This window comes from Triturus cristatus, chromosome 12, assembly GCF_964204655.1.
Source record: "Triturus cristatus chromosome 12, aTriCri1.1, whole genome shotgun sequence".
Taxonomy (NCBI): Eukaryota; Metazoa; Chordata; class Amphibia; order Caudata; family Salamandridae; genus Triturus; species Triturus cristatus.
The window spans coordinates 19915764-19937015 of record NC_140595.1 but is presented as its reverse complement, the minus strand read 5'-3'; the positions used below and the strand labels follow the sequence as shown (position 1 = coordinate 19937015).

General features: G+C 51.3%; 1 protein-coding gene across 3 annotated transcripts in view; it reads left to right on the top strand.

The window, feature by feature from the left end:
• The window catches only part of JAK3 (Janus kinase 3), a 280492-nt gene that overhangs the window by 18994 nt on the left and 240246 nt on the right, over positions 1-21252 (top strand). For all 3 annotated transcript variants that reach the window (XR_014972378.1, XM_085639762.1, XM_085639763.1), the window contains exons 3-5: positions 1018-1141; positions 13953-14070; positions 14421-14566. Coding sequence is in view for 2 of the 3 variants with exons in the window: in XM_085639762.1 (XP_085495888.1) it covers positions 1018-1141; positions 13953-14070; positions 14421-14566 (388 nt within the window). In the remaining variant the exon portion in view is untranslated. The remainder of the gene's footprint in view (positions 1-1017; positions 1142-13952; positions 14071-14420; positions 14567-21252) is intronic.

Sequence of the window (21252 nt, the reverse complement as noted above, 5' to 3'; positions counted from 1 at the left end):
GTCATTCACATTTTTTTCTGCCCACTACAGCATACAGCATGGGCAGTGGGTCAGCCCACTTCAGCCATTGGATTACTTCCGTGTAACTGACTGTATTTTGCTCTTTCACGAGGTGTTCATCTTCACAGAAAGTATTACCTTTAAGTGCCTGGGATTACTAAGGCAATGTGTGCTTTTTGAACCCAACATTATTTTGGTTTTTTCCAGTGCTTTTATTTTGTATTGGTGAGGGCCTAGTATTTCCCCCAACAAAACACTATATAGAAAAAAACATGCATTGATAAACTTTAATGGATAGGACCCAAATCTAGACCTATTGGCTTAACCAATGCTTGTTTTATATGAATTGTATTAACCAGAAAGGATTCACTATCCTAGGAGCATCATTCATGTGGTGAAATTCAAGGAAATAGTTTTGTAGAGAAAGTTTGTCCGGAAAAAGTTTCTTTAAAAGAATCACAATACAACAGTGTGTATTTTGGGCAGCCTACCCCTGGGATAGGACTTAGGGTTGTGAGCGGGAGAGGAGGTTGGTGTCTTCAGTGGTGGGAAGGGTTGGGCTGGCAGTGCCTGGGTGGGCTTTTGTATTTCAGGTTTGTATGTGGGGAGGTAGGGGTGGGGGTGGTTTTCAGTTAGTTCTGCCATGTTTGGATAATTGCCAACTCAGGTCACATCTTTTAGGGCCAGTCTCAGCAGTGACGTCACTGGAACACCTCGCTCCATGAGGTTTTGTTGCATACGCCTAACCAGCATCTGTTATTAGTTAAAAACAGATTACTTCATGGTTCACAATCCAGGCTTGTTATCTGTCAGTAAGGTATCTTAGTTGGATGGGGGTCCCCTACAAAGGTTTTACTAACCTGTTTGTAATGGCGCAAGGTCGACTCAGTGTGAATAAATTATGGACCCCGAAGTGGGTAATCCTAAAAACTAGAACCTGCAGACCACGGTGTAGGTGGTTTTGTGGTCTGCGCTCGTCAGTAATGTTAATGGTCAGTATTATCTGTCCTCACCCAGGTATCCTGCCCGTGTATCACACCCTCTTTGCCCTGGCGTCACATGACCTTGCCACGTGGTACCCTCCAAACCACATCTTCACCGCGGACGAAGCGACATGTCAAGTCGTAATGTACAGAATCAGGTGCCACCTTCTGTTATATTGTACAGCATAAAGTATCTCCCAGAATGTGTGGTGTGGGATAGAATCAGGTGCCACCTTGTGCTGTATTGTACTATGTAAAGTGCCTGTATTAATTGTGGTGGCAAGTGTCACATTGTGTTATGTTATACTATACAAAGCATCAGCCTGAATGTGTGGTCTGGTATTGGTATACAATAAAGTTGTGTTAGGTTGCACTCTAGAAAGTGCACTCCTTAATATGAGGTGATACGGAGTCAGGTACCAGATTGTGTTGTATGCTACAAAGTACCTGCATCACTGTGTGATGAAAGATAGCAAAAAGTACTGCATTGTGATGTGTTGTACCCCCGAAAGTGCCTTCCTCATCGTGTGTTGTTGTCTGGAGTAAAGTACTGTATTATGGTGTGTTTTACCACGCAAGTCACGTGCACGAGGTCCTTCTGAAAACGTCAAATCACTCTGTTGCAGTGTACATAATGAATTATACTAGTGTGCTGTGTGTAGACTAAGGTGCTTACTGTGCTGTATTGTATAGAACAATGTATGTAAACGTGCAAGGATAAAGTGCCCCAGGGTGCCGTCTCATAGTGAATAAATGACCTCATTGCCCTGTGTTGCAATATGGTAACTAATTTAGTGTCAGAAGTTCTACAGAATTCGAAAGATCATTGTGTTGTTGTGACAAAATATATTCCTGCGTTATGTGTAGAGTAAAGCAAACCTTTGTGTTGTGGTGTACAGAATCAAGCATTCAAGTGTGCTATGATGTAAAGAATAAATGGCACCAGTGTGGGCTAGTGGCGAGAATAAAGCACTCCAGTGTGCTGTGTTGTACAGAACACCACACCTTTTAGTGCTATGTCGTACCATCCATCTCCCCTACCTCAGAGCGTACTGCTGTGTAGAGTAAAATACATCACTGTGTTAGTGTAAACACAATAATGAGCACAATCGTATTGTCGTTTATCAATTAAGGCACACTATTGTAGTTTACAGAATCAGATATATATGTAATTAATATATAATATACCAATATACATTCATATGTCATTGATAATCATCATCCCATCCTCAAGGGATACTGAATATTTAAATTGTATGAAATCAGAGAAGAAGACAATTGTGAGAGCTTTCACAGATTGCTACTTGCTAAATTGCTGCAGCAGGATGGGTTTCCTAAAACAGTTTAAGAAAGGTACAATTTGAACACAATATTTATAGGGTGAGGAAAACATGCCACAAATGCGACTGTGCCTAATTTCTACACAAAGTAGCACAGTTCATCATCTATGTTCAAGCCCAATGGTGTCAAAGTAGTACATATAATCATAATATTGGATTCCAGTTGTCTCAGCATTATCACCTCATTAGAATCAATGTTGTGCACAGATTCCTACAACTGTATGAGTGCTGTAATCGCAAGTATGACAGGTTTTTATGTGAGCAACAACTGCGTAGCTTCCTCTCTCCTCCTGAGGGCTCATATGAGTTCAGAAGTACTCACTGTAAGCTGGTGGATTGTGCTATCCATGCACAACAGGAAGATTTATACCACATATGTGGTACAGCAATTAATACATGTCTCAGTAGTAAACAGTTTAGCATCAGTGCCTGTTACGTTCATACATTTTTTCCAAGTGAAAACACAAACACGTCACTCTCTGGACTTATGCAGCTCCTCCCTGTGAAACTGTTGGACTTGGGCCTTCTGGCAGGTTCACCCCTGGACTTTTTGGCTTTTTATTGGTGACTTGGTGTGGTAATTTTTTTGGTTTCTGCGCACTTTCCCTGTGTCCCAGGGTAAAGTGCGTGCGTGCTCTGAGTGCATGTGGTGAGATAGGCCTGCCCTCCCATAGGAATGCATGGGGAGTGTATGTGTCCCTAGTAGTTCCTGATGCGTGGGGTGTGCAGGCCCAAGTTTGGTATGTGCGGACTCGTGGGAGTGAATGCTGCGCGATGATGTGTGCGGCGTGCATGTACCTAGTGTGGAAGTGCCACTTCTAGAGGTGGGCACTTCTGTGTGCAGTGTGTCTGTCGCGTGATTTGCTGGTCATGTCATGTGACGGGCTAGGGATTCCCCAGAGTCAGGATGAGTCACCCAGTGGTGAATGGGGAGATCAGCAGCTAGATGGGTGGGAGGAGTACACCTGGGTCCTGAATAGGACAGGGTTTTCCACACACAATGCTGGCCCCGCCCCCTGTGGTGCGACTGACGACCCTAGCCCTGCCAGTGAATAGAGTGAGGGGCTGAGCACATCAAGGGTGCTCCCCAACCAGCTGCGACTGGTTTTCCCCCTCACCCTGAACCCAGAACAAAGGGTTTGACTGTATAAAAATGGGGCTGTGTCCCCACAGAATCTGTTCTCTGCCAGGATCTTACCTGAGGGGGGCTGCTGCTGCTGCTGGACCAGAGGACCGCCACTTGGACTACCTCCCTGCCTGGAGGCCCAGTGAGCTGGCTCTGGGTCTAGCCTTGCCCCCCACCCCTGCCCTGCTGCATGCAGGGAAGAACTTTGCTGGACTTCGTTATTATCCTTCTTAAAGCGCTGGGAGCCCTTTATTTGCATCCCTAAGCGCCTGGAAGCGCTTTTATTTTCCTTCAGTGCTCAGGAGCGCTTTGTTGCTGCAAGCCGGTGCCCACCCGGCGTTTGCCCCGTCTTTTCCGATTCTAACGTCCCCTGGCAGGTGCCCACCCTGCCAGGGACCTTGCCACCCATATCGAGTGCCCACCTCGATTTATTGCAGTTTCATTGGCGAGCGGGTGCCCACCCCGCATTGTTGCGACCTCGAGCGGGTGCCCACCCCGCTCGTATGCTGAAGGAAGAGGGAGCCTACCCCTCATTACCACCGTACCGAGAAACCCTGGGCCGCCGCGCTGCCTGCGGCGACCCGGAAGGAGTCAGGAAACCCTTGGTTGCGGGCGGGGCTTGTGACGTGCCCCGGACGTAGTCGGGCCTCCCGTAAGCTGAGGGAGACCCGAGTCAGCACAGAAGAGAGGCGGGAGCCCACCCCGCTCTCGCAACCGGAGGAGGGAGCCCTGCCGCCGGAGTGTCCAGAACCGACGCTGGAGTCCCGGTGAGTGCCCGGAGCAGACCCTACCGCCGGTGAGTGAAGAGGGCAGGCCGGGGTAGTGGGTTTTGCTGTATTGTTGCTCCAAGCACCAGTGCGCTCTAACGGGACTCCGCGTGGTTCCCGCCTCTGCCCCCCTGTCCCCCACAGCGGCGCCGCAGTTGCGGGCCGCTTCGAGAGGGGGTATTCCTGGAATGAGAAGAGCGGCCCCGGAAGGCAGCGGGCCGCTCCAACGTTGCCCCAGAGGTGTCCTAGGGCCCACCGAGGCTCCAACGCGTGGCAGTGGTGTACAGAGCCCCGAGTACAGGCTCCAACGAAGGGGCGCATTCTTGTTGTAGAGCCTGCGAGGCTCAGGGGGCATTTCTTGTTGTGGAGCCCAGAGGGGCTCAGGGGGCCATGAGTGTTTGCTCAAGCCCATCGAGGCTACAACGTCGGGCCATTATTATTTAGAGCCTGCGAGGCTCTAGGGGGCATTTCAGTTGCTCAGAGCCCTGGGAGGCTCCAACGTTGGCCCCAGCATTTCTCCAGTTGCCCAGCACTTAGTGGGCAACTGCCACGTTTAGGTGGTGCTTTGTGCGCGCTGGTTTGCGCAGCCTGCGCCGGCGCGCCCTGACTTTCTGGACACAGGGCGTCCTTGCCCTTCAAGGCCAGTTGGCCTAGGGACTGCCACAGGTGGTGGCTTTATGTGGGTTTTTGCGCAGTTGTTCCTACCTGCACCTCTGAATGTGTTTTTATGCGTCATGTGCCCTGTTCTTACACCGCTGAATGTGATGCATCATGTGTAATGTGCGTTTACCCCTACAGGTATTGTGATACTTAGGTGGTTGTTTTCTCCCTAGTACAGGTGGTGCTAGTGAGGTCCTGATTCCCTGCGCAATATTTTCCTAAGGGGGTTAGGGTTGCGTAGGTGGTACTTACCTGATACCAGTAGTTACTGGTTGTGTGCTACATATGTTATTTTGTACTACAGTATTATTCCTATGTTCTAAAAAGTGCTAATTCCTGACAGTGGTCCAGGTGGCCCTGTCCCCTGTATATATACTCCCTTGTAAATTCTGCCCGTGCCTGTTGGCACATTGTAGAGTGTGTGTTTTTATCTAATGTGTTGTGTATAATACAAAGGCTATTTTTATAGAATACCTTGTGTGGAGTTTCCTTTGTGGTGGGCCTTGGGTGTTGTTGCTGGGTGCGCGCGCAAACGCTTTACACATCGCCTCAGGGATAAGCCTGACTGCTCGTGCCAAGCTACCAAGGGGGTGAGCAGGGGTTATCTTTGGCGTGTAACTCCCCAGCCCTGACTAGAGTGGTGGTTTCTGTCTGGCTTTGGCGCAAGCCCTAGCCAACCAGAAATCCCATTTCTAACATTGGTGATCAGCGGTGGGATTTGGACTTGCGTTTGCGCTGTACCGCAGCGGCAACTGGCCGCACTACAAAACTCTGCATTTAGATAAATCACATGGTATAGGGATTATTGTTCTAAGTTTGTTTTTAATTGTCATTTCTTTGGAAATGTGGTTTTGTGCACTGTGAGTTAGGTGTCCCTAGCTCGGGAGGGTAGATCATCCCCCTTAGTGCATTGTGTTTCTGGATTCACCAGAGGGTGGGATCCAGTGGTGGCAGCGTAATAGTGTCCTGTACATTTGTCCACCGCCCTGCGCCCATAGTTGGTACCTGTGTCACGTGGTGGTCAGGTTGAGGAATCAGGGGTAGTAGAAACTGCCTTACCAGTCCGAGGGGAGGGTTGTGTGTGGATGAGTGGTGAGTGGCACTAGGCAAGTGAGTGTGAGTTCTCTGGGTTAGAGAGCTTGCTGAATCTTTTTGTGAATTGTGTGCTCCTGTGTGAAACTCAGACCCCTAGGTTCCCTGTATAATTTTTACCATAACGTCCGCCAGAATGGAGCCTGCTTGTGATCCCTATGAGCTAGCTTGGCGCCAGAGGCAGGAGTTAGAAAGGTACTGTACAGAGGGAGAGTCCGACACCCTGTACGAACTTCAGGACCACCTGGTCCTATGGCAAAAGGGTCCATGGGATCTTGAGCACAGTATGGAAAGGGCCCGGGCCTCACACCTGGAGGGTGGTGGGTCTGGGGGGAGCCCTGAAGATTCAGAAGAGGAGGTAGAGGATGACAATACCTGGACGCCAGTAGAGAGTGAGGACCCCATAGGTAGGGCGTCCCTTGCTGGGTCCAGCGTAGGAGGCAGCGCCTCATCCCTTTCCCTGTCCCCAGAGGAGTGGGAAGATAGGAGGAAAGAAAGGGAGCACCAGCTGGCGTTAGAGAAGCTCAGGTTAGAGCATGCTCAGGCTATGGCGCAGCTGGAGGCCAGGAAGCAACAGCGAGAGACTGAGTGGGTCTTGGCGCGGGAGAGGGTAGAGGAGGCTGAGAGGGCCTCCACCAGAGGCAAAATAGCTCTGGAGGGTAGACTATCCCCTGCGCGCAGTTTTAATTTTCTGGGCTCCCCAGGGAGGGTTGAGTCCAGTGGTAGTAGCGATGTAGATTTCAGTGTAGGAGATCCCAGTCCCAGTTCCCCCAGTCTGGTACCTGTTCCCCAGGAGGAGGAGTTAAGGTTAAAATTCAGGGGCAGTAGGAAATTGTCTCACCATTCTTGGGAGGAGTTTTTGGGGGAATGCGATGATGCACTGTTTGATTGGGTAAGAGTTACCGCAGAAGATGATTTTGGTAAACTGTATACTCTGGTTATGAAAGAGCAGATGCTCCGTAGTTGTTCGCCAGGGTTGCGCCAACACCTGTTGAGGTATGGCTCTGTTTGTCCATGGGAACTTGCAGAGGAAGCAGACCGCTGGGAAAGGGCTAGAGGTTCTCTAGAGTCATTAGGGAGTGACTCCAAAAGTAGTGGGTCAGGTATCTTCCAGCCCAGCGTGGTGGAAGAGGCTCAGTGTAGCCCAGCTAGGTCCCAGGATAGCGAGGAGGGTGTAGGGGCTCACTGCCTGGCTCAGTGGAGCAGGAGTGAGAGGGTGACCGAGGGTCCCCGGACGTACGAAACCCTGCCTCAGGACTTGGATGGTTCCATGAGGGAACACCAAGTTGGGGACCTAGGCTGTCCTGTTAGCCCATTTGAGGGAGATCTCCTGGTGAGTAGAGGACCTGGAGCACCTGTAACCAGGGCTCCTGTGGTTCTAGAGTCTGGCAGTACCGCTCCGGTAGGGAGGGTACAGGAGTCCAGTGTGAGGAGTGATTGGGGAATGAGTTTCCCAGTGGAAGAGCCTGTGGGTCAGGGACTACCCAGTTGGGCTAGGATCCCGTGTAGTGACCAGGGTGGCACCACTTCTGTTCTGGGGGATCTCCGCGCACTGTCAGGTGGACAGGGGACGGGAGATCAGCGCCAGACAGACAGTCGCTCGACATATGTGTCCTTTGATAGCCTCAGGGGGATGGAGTGGAAATCCCCAGAAGTCCTGGAGTGCCAGGCAATTATTCCACCAAAGGTTCTAGGCCGGAGGTTGGGAGGCCAGGTTCAGGATCAGCCTGACCTGAAGGGTGGGACGTCTGTAACCAGCGTCCCGACCAGTTCTTCTTCCAGAGGTACCGCCCCAGTTGGTAGGGAGCAGGGATCTGGAAGGGGGTGCAGAGGGTGGGAGAGCCCACCTCTGCCCCCGGTACAACCTGAGGGGTTAAACCCTGGGTTGGAATGGCGTTCTAGATGTACCCCTCGCCAGAGGAGGTGGAACCCTAGGAGAAGAGGTAGGGGGAGGAGAACCTTCCCTGAGACTCCTGGTCCGCCTGAGGGTGTAGACCCTAGGCTGGAGAACCAGTGGCAGTCTAGTCCTGTCTTTCAGAGAGGAAGAGTGGAGAATGGCCGCTATGTGCCAGGGGTTACTACCCCCCACTCTGTGATTAGGCAAAGACCGGTGGCACCTGGGTGGCCTAGGGCCTGGTCTTGGCCGCGGACAGCTTGGGAGTACCAGTGGGGTAGCCCAGTTGGTCCAGACAGTGGTGTTAGAAAGAATTCCATGAGTTCACCGTGGCGTAGAACCGGAGGGTGTCCCTGCAGTTGCGGGCCCGCGTCCGTGTTCTATCGCCCCAAGCAGGGAAGTCCATCACGGTGGTGATTGGTCTGCCCTGCGTTTTGGCTGGAAGGGGGTTGTGTTGGACTTGGGCCTTCTGGCAGGTTCACCCCTGGACTTTTTGGCTTTTTATTGGTGACTTGGTGTGGTAATTTTTTTGGTTTCTGCGCACTTTCCCTGTGTCCCAGGGTAAAGTGCGTGCGTGCTCTGAGTGCATGTGGTGAGATAGGCCTGCCCTCCCATAGGAATGCATGGGGAGTGTATGTGTCCCTAGTAGTTCCTGATGCGTGGGGTGTGCAGGCCCAAGTTTGGTATGTGCGGACTCGTGGGAGTGAATGCTGCGCGATGATGTGTGCGGCGTGCATGTACCTAGTGTGGAAGTGCCACTTCTAGAGGTGGGCACTTCTGTGTGCAGTGTGTCTGTCGCGTGATTGGCTGGTCATGTCATGTGACGGGCTAGGGATTCCCCAGAGTCAGGATGAGTCACCCAGTGGTGAATGGGGAGATCAGCAGCTAGATGGGTGGGAGGAGTACACCTGGGTCCTGAATAGGACAGGGTTTTCCACACACAATGCTGGCCCCGCCCCCTGTGGTGCGACTGACGACCCTAGCCCTGCCAGTGAATAGAGTGAGGGGCTGAGCACATCAAGGGTGCTCCCCAACCAGCTGCGACTGGTTTTCCCCCTCACCCTGAACCCAGAACAAAGGGTTTGACTGTATAAAAATGGGGCTGTGTCCCCACAGAATCTGTTCTCTGCCAGGATCTTACCTGAGGGGGGCTGCTGCTGCTGCTGGACCAGAGGACCGCCACTTGGACTACCTCCCTGCCTGGAGGCCCAGTGAGCTGACTCTGGGTCTAGCCTTGCCCCCCACCCCTGCCCTGCTGCATGCAGGGAAGAACTTTGCTGGACTTCGTTATTATCCTTCTTAAAGCGCTGGGAGCCCTTTATTTGCATCCCTAAGCGCCTGGAAGCGCTTTTATTTTCCTTCAGCGCTCAGGAGCGCTTTGTTGCTGCAAGCCGGTGCCCACCCGGCGTTTGCCCCGTCTTTTCCGATTCTAACGTCCCCTGGCAGGTGCCCACCCTGCCAGGGACCTTGCCACCCATATCGAGTGCCCACCTCGATTTATTGCAGTTTCATTGGCGAGCAGGTGCCCACCCCGCATTGTTGCGACCTCGAGCGGGTGCCCACCCCGCTCGTATGCTGAAGGAAGAGGGAGCCTACCCCTCATTGCCACCGTACCGAGAAACCCTGGGCCGCCGCGCTGCCTGCAGCGACCCGGAAGGAGTCAGGAAACCCTTGGTTGCGGGCGGGGCTTGTGACGTGCCCCGGACGTAGTCGGGCCTCCCGTAAGCTGAGGGAGACCCGAGACAGCACAGAAGAGAGGCGGGAGCCCACCCCGCTCTCGCAACCGGAGGAGGGAGCCCTGCCGCCGGAGTGTCCAGAACCGACGCTGGAGTCCCGGTGAGTGCCCGGAGCAGACCCTACCGCCGGTGAGTGAAGAGGGCAGGCCGGGGTAGTGGGTTTTGCTGTATTGTTGCTCCAAGCACCAGTGCGCTCTAACGGGACTCCGCGTGGTTCCCGCCTCTGCCCCCCTGTCCCCCACAGCGGCGCCGCAGTTGCGGGCCGCTTTGAGAGGGGGTATTCCTGGAATGAGAAGAGCGGCCCCGGAAGGCAGCGGGCCGCTCCAACGTTGCCCCAGAGGTGTCCTAGGGCCCACCGAGGCTCCAACGCGTGGCAGTGGTGTACAGAGCCCCGAGTACAGGCTCCAACGAAGGGGCGCATTCTTGTTGTAGAGCCTGCGAGGCTCAGGGGGCATTTCTTGTTGTGGAGCCCAGAGGGGCTCAGGGGGCCATGAGTGTTTGCTCAAGCCCATCGAGGCTACAACGTCGGGCCATTATTATTTAGAGCCTGCGAGGCTCTAGGGGGCATTTCAGTTGCTCAGAGCCCTGGGAGGCTCCAACGTTGGCCCCAGCATTTCTCCAGTTGCCCAGCACTTAGTGGGCAACTGCCACGTTTAGGTGGTGCTTTGTGCGCGCTGGTTTGCGCAGCCTGCGCCGGCGCGCCCTGACTTTCTGGACACAGGGCGTCCTTGCCCTTCAAGGCCAGTTGGCCTAGGGACTGCCACAGGTGGTGGCTTTATGTGGGTTTTTGCGCAGTTGTTCCTACCTGCACCTCTGAATGTGTTTTTATGCGTCATGTGCCCTGTTCTTACACCGCTGAATGTGATGCATCATGTGTAATGTGCGTTTACCCCTACAGGTATTGTGATACTTAGGTGGTTGTTTTCTCCCTAGTACAGGTGGTGCTAGTGAGGTCCTGATTCCCTGCGCAATATTTTCCTAAGGGGGTTAGGGTTGCGTAGGTGGTACTTACCTGATACCAGTAGTTACTGGTTGTGTGCTACATATGTTATTTTGTACTACAGTATTATTCCTATGTTCTAAAAAGTGCTAATTCCTGACAGTGGTCCAGGTGGCCCTGTCCCCTGTATATATACTCCCTTGTAAATTCTGCCCGTGCCTGTTGGCACATTGTAGAGTGTGTGTTTTTATCTAATGTGTTGTGTATAATACAAAGGCTATTTTTATAGAATACCTTGTGTGGAGTTTCCTTTGTGGTGGGCCTTGGGTGTTGTTGCTGGGTGCGCGCGCAAACGCTTTACACATCGCCTCAGGGATAAGCCTGACTGCTCGTGCCAAGCTACCAAGGGGGTGAGCAGGGGTTATCTTTGGCGTGTAACTCCCCAGCCCTGACTAGAGTGGTGGTTTCTGTCTGGCTTTGGCGCAAGCCCTAGCCAACCAGAAATCCCATTTCTAACAGAAACCATTTGTAGGAGAGTAGGATCTGCTTCACATGGGTACCCCCACGTTTTGCTGGTGTTTCACTGTTTTCGACCTTAGTCTGGCTGTGGCCCTGCTAATCAGGACCACAGCCTAGCTGCTTCCTCTCTAAAATGGTTTGCATGTACATTAGGTACATATCTAATTGGATTCTGGAGTGCCTTATAAGCCCCTAGTATATGGTATACTATGTACCTAGGGCATAGGTACCTCAGAGGCCAACCAGGGGCTGAAGCATGTATTATGCCACCCCTGGGAAGCACTCCAAAATGGCACCACAGGTCTGCTACTGCAGCCTAGGTAAGGGTGTGCTTGCACCCCTTACAGTGGTATAGGCTACCTATATCCACATATATATATACAGACACATATAAACCTATAAGTCACTCCTATGGCAGGCCTTAACAATCCTGAAGGCAGAGTGCTTGGTTTTGTGTGAGAGGGTGCCCAAGCATGAGCTGAGCCCCTCTGCAGCTTTTGGAAATACTTCTTTATATCTGTTCTGTGATACAGCCATACCATATACTCTTAAGTGCATTATAACCTCGCCGTAAATGCTAACTTTGGAATGGCTGTATCAAAACATGTCGTGTTTGGTGTCAAATGCTTTGGAATACTACCCAACCACCCCCCCCCCCCCCACCCCCAGTTCTGGCGGCGGGGGTGCCATTCCACCCTTCTAGAGGGAGAGACATGTTCACACTGGCTAAACCTGGTAGGACTTTCCTGCTGCTCACCAAACTCTGGCAGGGGAGGCCTGGATAATAGGTTTCCTGTCGAAGGGAGGTGTAACCACCTCCCCAGAAAGGCAGATGTGTATTGGGGCTGGGTGGGAGCCCTCCCTGGTGCTTTGAAGTCCTGCACTGGGGGCACACTTGGTGTCCCTGTGCATAGTCCAGTTCAAAGCTACCTGCCCCTGCTCTGGCATGAAACTGGACAAAGGAAATGGGTGTAACCACCCCTCTTTCCAAGCCCACCCATAGGTGGGGCCTTAGAGTTAGTCCATCCCCTAAACTTACTATAAGTATAGGAATCCAGTCCCTAGGACTTTAGATTACCCTGGACAAAACTCTGCAACATATATCCTGAACCTTCGACTTTCTATCACGACTAGAAGATGGAAGAAATCTCCCTTGGGGTCAAGGAGTGACTCCCCTGCTTGGCAGGCACCAAAGAAGCAACTGACTGGTCTTCATCGCTGAAGCTCCCGCCGGACGCCGAAGTCTTTGCATCACCAGAGGTAGATTTCCAGACTTCCCAGAGGCTACCCTGAGTCCACAACAAAGCTGAGGCCCGTGGCTATCGCGGGTGATGTGGAACCATGACCCCTGGATACCGTGATCTTTTGCAGCAACAGCATCTTCCTGGTCCTTCTCGAAGTTGTGCTTTGGGCTTCGAGTAGCCCCAGCCTTGAGCACCTCCTGCACCGAAGATTGCTGGCCTCCACTCCACGAGTGACCTGTGGGCCAGTTTCAAGTGCGACCGCTCGAGGCTCCTACGCGATCACTAGCCCGTTGGCTAACAGGTCCCCACGAAGGCAACTCCTTTTCTGCTTGGGCTTTCCTGGTTGCTCCAGACGTGCCCTGACTTACCCTCGCTGGGTGAGTCCCTCAGACCTTGCTGGTCTGCACCGCAGTCCTTTCTCTGAATCCCTGTGACTTGCTGTTGCCAAGGCTTGTTGGGTCCAATATGATCGCTGACACAGCAGCACTCGACAAACTTCGTGGAACAGCTCGAATTCGGCTCATGGACTTCGTCGACACCTCCTTGACCTCGTGGCTGAAGAGTCAAGACACCCATCAACTCACCTGAAGCACCCGACATCTGTGGCCAATGGTCCATCCTGCCCTCGGTCACTGGCTAGTGACCCAGACTCTGTCCCCTCTGCTTTCAGGTTCCTCACATCCTAGATCCAGGCTTGGATCTCTTCGGACACCTCTCCTCTTCACGGCAGCAGCAGTTCTTTGCAGGCTTCCATTGCAATCGACGACGCGACCCGACACCAAAAGACACCTATGCACCCAGCTTCCCTTGGTGAGGTAACTCGAGTACTCCGGTGCTCCCATGGGTGCTGGCCCTAGAACTTCTTAAGTCCAAAAGGGTTTTGTCCTGACTCGATTAGAAGTGTCCCTAATTTTTACATTTCCAACCGTGACATTGCCCATAGAAGATAATGGGAACCAGCGGTTGTGTTTACACACTGCATACAGTCCCCGTGGGTCCCCTGTGTCACTACCTTGGGTGGTTCCTTGGGGTCCCAGCGATTCTACAGGCTCTAGGCCTTGTGTCTAGTTCAGTCGTGGTTCTTATATCACTTTTTTGGTATATGGTTTGGTACGCCCCTAGGGCCCAAACGTGTATTTGTGCTATTACTGATAATTGCTAACTTGTAAACAAAGTACTTCGAACTCAAGTCTCATAAAAAGACTACAGGGGTGTGTTTTATCTTAAATACATATATTTTGAATATATACCTGGTGTGGTTCTCCTTTCATTTGATCATTCAAGAGATTATAGACTGGTAAAACAAGCTGCTTTACATTCCTTCAAGACTTAGCCTGAAGGCTGCTCTCCATAGCTACCACTAGGATAGCTTTCAATAAAGGTTGTCTTTAACCATTCACCATAAGGGGTTGTTTGGACTGAAACAAGGTGCCCACTAGAACTAGTGGGCAGCATATACCAGGCCACCTTCTCACACCATTGCCTCCTCTTACTGGGGTCACACACAGGCTATGGGCTGGTTTCTCTTTAAGGGTCTTTCTTTTACAAAGGCCACACCGGCTTTCAGTGTTAATGCATTTTTAAGGACAGCAATACTTTCCATTTTTTGTTTTTAATCTCACACACCTTATTACTCTTGTGAATTTGACAGATTTTTCTTTGCCAACTGGTTTGGACTTGGAAACCCCAAGTCCATGCGCTGTGGACTGAGGAGAAGCGAGGGCAGCGCTGTACTGAACTGTGCGGTTATCGACTATTTGTTCGCACAGGTGAGTGCAGAGTCAAGAAGAAAAGGCAGTAAGTAGACTAATGCATCCACTGTAGGAATCTGTACTTGACCGCATTGTCCACTCACCCTCTCATCTTCCAGACGTCTTCAAAATGAATACCATTGATTTGGGTAATAATAAGCGTCTGTTATTTTAGTCAGCTCCATGATAGCCCCTCCTGGGGTGAACAAATACAGAAGTTATGTTACAAAGGCCCTAACACCCTGTTCAACCCAGCTACAGCTCTCGCATGATCGAGTTTGGAGTTAGTCCATGACAGTGGTGTCATATCTTGGTCGCCGGTTGCTGTTCATGTCTTTGACCCTCTTGGTGACTTTTCTCCTCCTCAGTGTCGCAGTGACTTCATCAGTAGGGGCCGGGAGGGGGAGATTAGTCTGGAGATGCAGGAAGAATTCCTGGCCCTAGCAGTCTTGGATATGCTGTGCATCGCCAAGGAGAGCCGGAAGTCTCCACAGGAGATCCTGGATTGCGTCAGGTGAGTACACAACATAACTTAATTTAACTTAACTTACCTTACAAGGTGGGCACAACTAAGGGGCAGGAGCACACACCAGAATGACTAACAGGGTCAGTGGAAAGACAGGGCTCATCTGTGTGCACCACAAGCCAGGGTTAGAGGAAGGACAACACACACCCGGGGAGCACAGCTATGGGTATGTGAACACCAACAGTGCACGCTCTTGGTAAACGAATAGACAGTGAACACCTGCGGGTAAGAAAAAGGGAGGTGTGTGCTTGTGAGGTAAGAAGATAGTGCACTGGTGTGGGTAAGATCATGAGCATTTTACGCCTGTGAGGGAGCAGCACACACTGTGCATATATTTGAGTGAGTAGCTGGAAGAGCCCACCTTGTGGTAAGGTTGTAGCGCATGCCTGTGGGGAGAGAGATTTGCCATGACCTAGCTCCTGGTGTGTCATTGTCCACCCAAGATGCTTTCGGGGCCGAGCGGGGTGGAATATTCAGGCCTGGTAAGGCGAGGCACCTGGACGAGAAGAGGATGTGCACCCAGAGGGCAACTAGGCATAGATCCTTGAGTGTAGGGTGATGTGTTAGAGCATCTGCAGGCCTTTTAAAGGACCTGCCCCAGCACTTAGGATGGCCTGGAGGGTGCCTGGGAGGCGTTTGGGAAACTGTTGACTAAAGGGTTCCCTCCTTCCAGGTGGGAGGGCCGTGGCTTGCCCTGTGGTCCTGAAGTCGGTTACTGGAAGACTGTATTTCACTTCCATGATGGGGGAGAGCTGGTACCAAGCTTCCTTGTCTTTCCTGGTGATTTGCTCTTTGGCTGTCAGGTCAGTACTGAGAGTGGATCCAGGGGATTCTTCAGTGTCTGAGAGCGGCTGGGGCAGCTGTCAAGCCCTCTGGTGGAAGTCCAGGCTTGACGCTGCTGCAGGCGCGCAGCCCGGCCGAGCAAGAGCGTTTCCGTCTTCGCCAGATTGGTCTGAAGGCAGGTGCTTGAGATTGATGATTGGATTCACTTGAGATAGTTTTCAAGTCGTTCAATGTCACTGGAAGAGAAGATTTCCTGGTAAAGTTGACTGTTGCCAGGGTACAGATGGATCTCGATCCAGTTATTAGAGGGTATGGACTTGAGGGGGTCCACGGACAGGAGGAGGATGGCAGAATAGAGCACGCGCTCAGCTCTGGGGGGCGCTGCACCCTTGCGGGGCAAGAGCTCGTTCCTAGGCAGCGCGCACCCGTGCTTAAGACAAACAAAGAGCGCCGCCTCATTCTAAGTTTTTACTCTCCTTTCTTCTCTCCGGTGTTTCTCTTATTCTGTCTTCTTTCTCACTAACTCTTTTCCCCGTTATTTTTTTCTCTCTGCTTAACAGCAGATTCTGTTCTCTCTTCTTCTCCCCATCTGCACCCCTTTGTCTCTCCACTCTCATTTCAGACATTCCTACTCACCTCTCTTCTTTGTCTCTCTCTCTCTGTCGCTCTCAGTAATACTTGCATCTGACAGAGACATCTAGCCACAGATACCTTACTTGTATAATCCTCCCCAGGCACAACACTGGATCCGAAACATTTTTCATAGCACGCCCAGTCATCGGAAGAGGGAGCAGTGTAACTCCATATTGGCGTCATCACAGGATGTGACGTCGCCGTAGTCCCAGTACTTAATTTGTAAAATATGAAGTTCAGGTGCTCAAATTTTTGTAGGAGGCCACGTCCATTTTACCAACTCCACCCACTGGCTCCACCCGCCAGGTTGCCTGAACCCGAACCCTGAACATTGGCATTTATGTAAAACACCTATATTAGTCAACATGGATTGCACATGCTTCATTACTTTCTTTTTAGTTTTTTGTCTATGATGCGCTTTCTAGAAAGTACAGCAAGTCTGCCAAATACAACAGACAGCCTTGCCAATTACCAAGCATCAGGGGGCGTGTGTGTGTGTGTATGTGAATGTGCGTGTGTGTGTAATGACAGAGAAACATAATTTAATCATGGTGCAGTGGGGAATGTGACCTATGTGTAGCGCTACGAGAACCCAGCCTGCAACTAAAAGCATTGCGAATATGCAAGCCGTTTTAAAATAAGGGCAATTGGTTAGTATTGAGCTCAAGACTCATTTTCTCGCCCTTTCCAGCTCTGCCCGTCGCAAACGCCGTCTATTTCATTGTTCTCTTACCACAGAGAGAAGTCCCGATGCCAGTGCTTAATTTGTAAAAAAATAAGTGTTATGTTATGTTATGTTAAATTAAATTTATTAAGCGCACGTACGCCCGTAGGCTTCATGGCGCTGTGGAAGACTAGCAAAACATAACATGTGACAGAAAGAAAGAAAATTTAACTAAGGATAAGCTTGCTTAAAGAGCCAAGTCTTAAAAGCCTGTCTAAAGGCTAACAGATCTTCGTGGAGTCTTAGTGGCAGTGGCAAGGAGTTCCACAGGGAGGAAGCTAGGAAGTGGAAAGATCCTCCTCCCTGGCGTTGTTTCCTGATCCGGGGCACGACTAACAAATTCTTTTGGCCAGAACGGAGAGCACGGGAGGGAGTGTAACTGACCAGCAGGCAGCTAATGAATCCAGGGCCCTTACCTTGTAGAGCCCTGAAGATAATGCATCCCGCTTTAAATGCTGCTCTCTGCGCTACAGGCAGCCAGTGGAGACTGGCCAGTCCAGGTCTAATAGACTGCCACTTAGGAATTTTACAGATCAACCTGGCCGCTTGGTTCTGAACCAGTTGGAGTCTCTTGAGCTGCCCCGCCGGTAGGCCCAGATATAAACTATTGGAATAATCCAAACGGGACAGCACAAGAGCAATGATGACCTGAATCAGAGCAGGGTGGATTAAAAGGTGGGCGATCTTCTTAATCTTGCGAAGTTGGAAGAAACTTGCAGATACCACAGTCCCTACCTGGCTTTTGAGCGAAAGATCTTCATTAAAAGTGATACCTAAGCTCTTAACTGTTTGGGATTTAGCTGGAGGATCTCCCATTTCTGGAGGCCAGAAGTGTGGTCCCCAATGCAGTTCACTCTTCCCAGGCAAAATCAATTCAGTTTTGCCTGGGTTGAGTTTCAGATGATTTAGGCCCATCCATCTCTGAATGTGAACCATGACCTCCCGAAATTCGGTGGCAGCGCCAGGGGAGTCCAGACAGAAGATCAGTTGCAGATCATCTGCATAGTTAAAAATTAAGGCGCTAAACTTTTTTAATGAAAATAACAAGGGTCGTAAGTACAAATTAAACAAAAGTGGGGACAGGGACGAGCCCTGGGGGACTCCACATTCATTTTTGATTTTGGGCGCTGTAAAAGTTCCCAATCTCACTGCCTGGGTACGCTCCGAGATAAATGACTTCAGCCATCTAAGTGCCGAGCCTCTCAGGCCAGCCTGTTCGACACGGTCGACCAAGATGGTGTGGTCGACCGTGTCGAATGCGGCCGATAGGTCGAGAAGTACCAATGCTTGGTGAATGTCCCTATCTGCATTGCTTCTTAGTACATTCTGGACCGCCAGTGTCACCATCTCGGTTGAATGCCCTGGTCGAAACCCAGCTTGGTTATGCTCCAGATATCCAGTGGTTTCAACGAAGCTAGAAAGGCAGCTAGCAACGTGTGCCTCCAGGATTTTTGATAGGAATGGCAGCAGGGATATCGGGCGGTAATTAGATGGATCGTGAGAATCAAGACTGGGTTTTTTGATCAGGGGAATCAATAGAGCATGCTTAAATCCTGCCGGTACCTTTCCCTGGTTAAGTGAGTCGTTAAGCAGAGAGAGGATCCCGTGAGGGATAGAGTGCCCAATCTCTGTAAAAATGTGGGGTGGGCAGATGTCATCGGGTGATCCAGACTTAACCCGTGCCAGGAGAGTTGAAAAAGTTTTAGCATCTATAGCAGGAAGGGTGTCTAATGTAGTGGGGTTATTAAAAATATCATCTAAAGGAGACGATTTAGGAGAGCTAGCAATGTTGCGTTTTATATTTACAATTTTCTCTCTGAAAAAATCATTCAGAGAGTCACACAACTTCTGGGTAGGGGCTATTGATGGGGCTGTCCTATCATCGTCACAGAGCTCGTTGACTATGTTAAAAATATCTTTAGTTTTATTTGAGGAATTTAAAATTTTTTGAGAAAAATAGTCAGATTTATGTTGGAGCAAGATTTTTTGGAACTCCTTTCTTGCGGTACAGAACACTGTCCTGGCTTGAGGGGAGTAGCTATGTCTCCATTTCCGTTCCTTCTGTCGAACTCCCAGTTTAAGATCTTTCAGTTCTTGGGAGAACCATTTGTGTGCTTCATTTCCTCTAACATTAGGGACCCGTACTAAGGGGGCTGAGAGGTCAGCTGCGTTAAGTAACCAGTTAGACAGCGCTCTCTCGCTAGTGTCCAGATCATCGTACGGTGGTGGTACGGTTTTGTTTAAAATGTCAATAAATCCCGGAAGGTCCATAGATTTCCATTTGCGGAATTCTTTGCTCTTGCATGGCTTGGGTTTGACATTTCCGCCTACTTCTAGTGTGAAATAGATGATGAAATGATCCGACCAGATACATGGGCTGATGACTGGATTGGATAAAGATAGATTATGCGTCCATATCTGGTCCAAGCTGTGACCTTTCTGGTGAGTGGGTACATGGATGTGCTGATTTAGATTCAGGTCTGTTAGCAAATCTATCAATTCAGCAGCTTGAGTATCTGTGCCTATGCTATCAAACCAGTAATTTAGGTCCCCAATAAGGATGATTTTAGAGTAGCTGACTACATATGAAGCCAGCTGCTCTGCCAGAATGGATGGATATTTGGCCATGTATTGGGGGGGTCGGTAAATCAGGACCAGAATGAGGGACCCACTTTCAGTGTCGAGATTAATCACCAAGTTCTCAGTGTCCGGAAGGATCAAAGAAGGCAGTTGCCTGACCTGAAGGGATTTCAAGATTATAGCTGCTACTCCACCTCCGGCCTTCCCAGGTGTACGGTTGGCCGTCAGAATATAGTATTCTGCAGGAAGAGCCACGAGTACGTCGGGGAGGGAGTGAGGGGTTAGCCAAGTTTCAGCTAATAAGAAGATGTCAGGTTTTACCTCCTTCAGGAAAAGAAAAATGTCTATCTGGTTTTTGACCAGGGACCGAGTATTGAGGTAGTAGCAGCGCAAGCTGTGTTTTACAGAGGGTGCAGTTTGAGGCTCAGGAAAAGGTTGTTTTAAAGGCTGAGCATGAGGCACAGCATTGATGGAAGAGGAAAGCCCTAGGCTTTGAATGCAAGTCAATGTGCGTGGGGCTAGGGAGTGCTTACAGGGACCATCAGGATTGTGAGGGCGTAAAAGCAGGAGTTCCTGAGATGAGTATTTATAAAAATGGCCAGGAGGAGTGGGCTCGGGTCCCGGTCGGCCGCGGACGGGCGCAGACGGGCTTAACTCAGGCGCAACTCCGGCGCGCCTCCGTCGCGCCCGCTGCGCTCGTCCGCTGCGCTGACACATGATGGCCCGTTTAAGTAGGGGCGGTACTCGTGGGGGTGTGGCCAAGATGACCGTGGCCTCGCCTCACCCGAGCAGCCCAATCCAAGATGTCGGCCCCAGCTGCTGCGAGCCGCCGCTGTGTTCAGCGCTGTGCCGTGCCGATGCACTCAGAAGGAGTGGAAGGTGAGCGTCAGGATTTCCGTGGGGGAAGAGATGAGCAGAGAAGATTAAAAGCGCGCCTCTGCGCTTTATACAGGAGCGCTAGTTAAAACAGCGTCTCTTCCTGGGAAACAAGTCAGGTAGTGCAGCTTCCTTTAGCTACAGGCGCGGACCCCCTGCCACAGGGTCAGCCGCCTGCTAGTGCCAAAGGATTGCAATGAACAGTGCTCCTAAGTAGGGGCGGTACTCGTGGGGGTGTGGCCAAGATGACCGTGGCCTCGCCTCACCCGAGCAGCCCAATCCAAGATGTCGGCCCCAGCTGCTGCGAGCCGCCGCTGTGTTCAGCGCTGTGCCGTGCCGATGCACTCAGAAGGAGTGGAAGGTGAGCGTCAGGATTTCCGTGGGGGAAGAGATGAGCAGAGAAGATTAAAAGCGCGCCTCTGCGCTTTATACAGGAGCGCTAGTTAAAACAGCGTCTCTTCCTGGGAAACAAGTCAGGTAGTGCAGCTTCCTTTAGCTACAGGCGCGGACCCCCTGCCACAGGGTCAGCCGCCTGCTAGTGCCAAAGGATTGCAATGAACAGTGCTCCTAAGTAGGGGCGGTACTCGTGGGGGTGTGGCCAAGATGACCGTGGCCTCGCCTCACCCGAGCAGCCCAATCCAAGATGTCGGCCCCAGCTGCTGCGAGCCGCCGCTGTGTTCAGCGCTGTGCCGTGCCGATGCACTCAGAAGGAGTGGAAGGTGAGCGTCAGGATTTCCGTGGGGGAAGAGATGAGCAGAGAAGATTAAAAGCGCGCCTCTGCGCTTTATACAGGAGCGCTAGTTAAAACAGCGTCTCTTCCTGGGAAACAAGTCAGGTAGTGCAGCTTCCTTTAGCTACAGGCGCGGACCCCCTGCCACAGGGTCAGCCGCCTGCTAGTGCCAAAGGATTGCAATGAACAGTGCTCCTAAGTAGGGGCGGTACTCGTGGGGGTGTGGCCAAGATGACCGTGGCCTCGCCTCACCCGAGCAGCCCAATCCAAGATGTCGGCCCCAGCTGCTGCGAGCCGCCGCTGTGTTCAGCGCTGTGCCGTGCCGATGCACTCAGAAGGAGTGGAAGG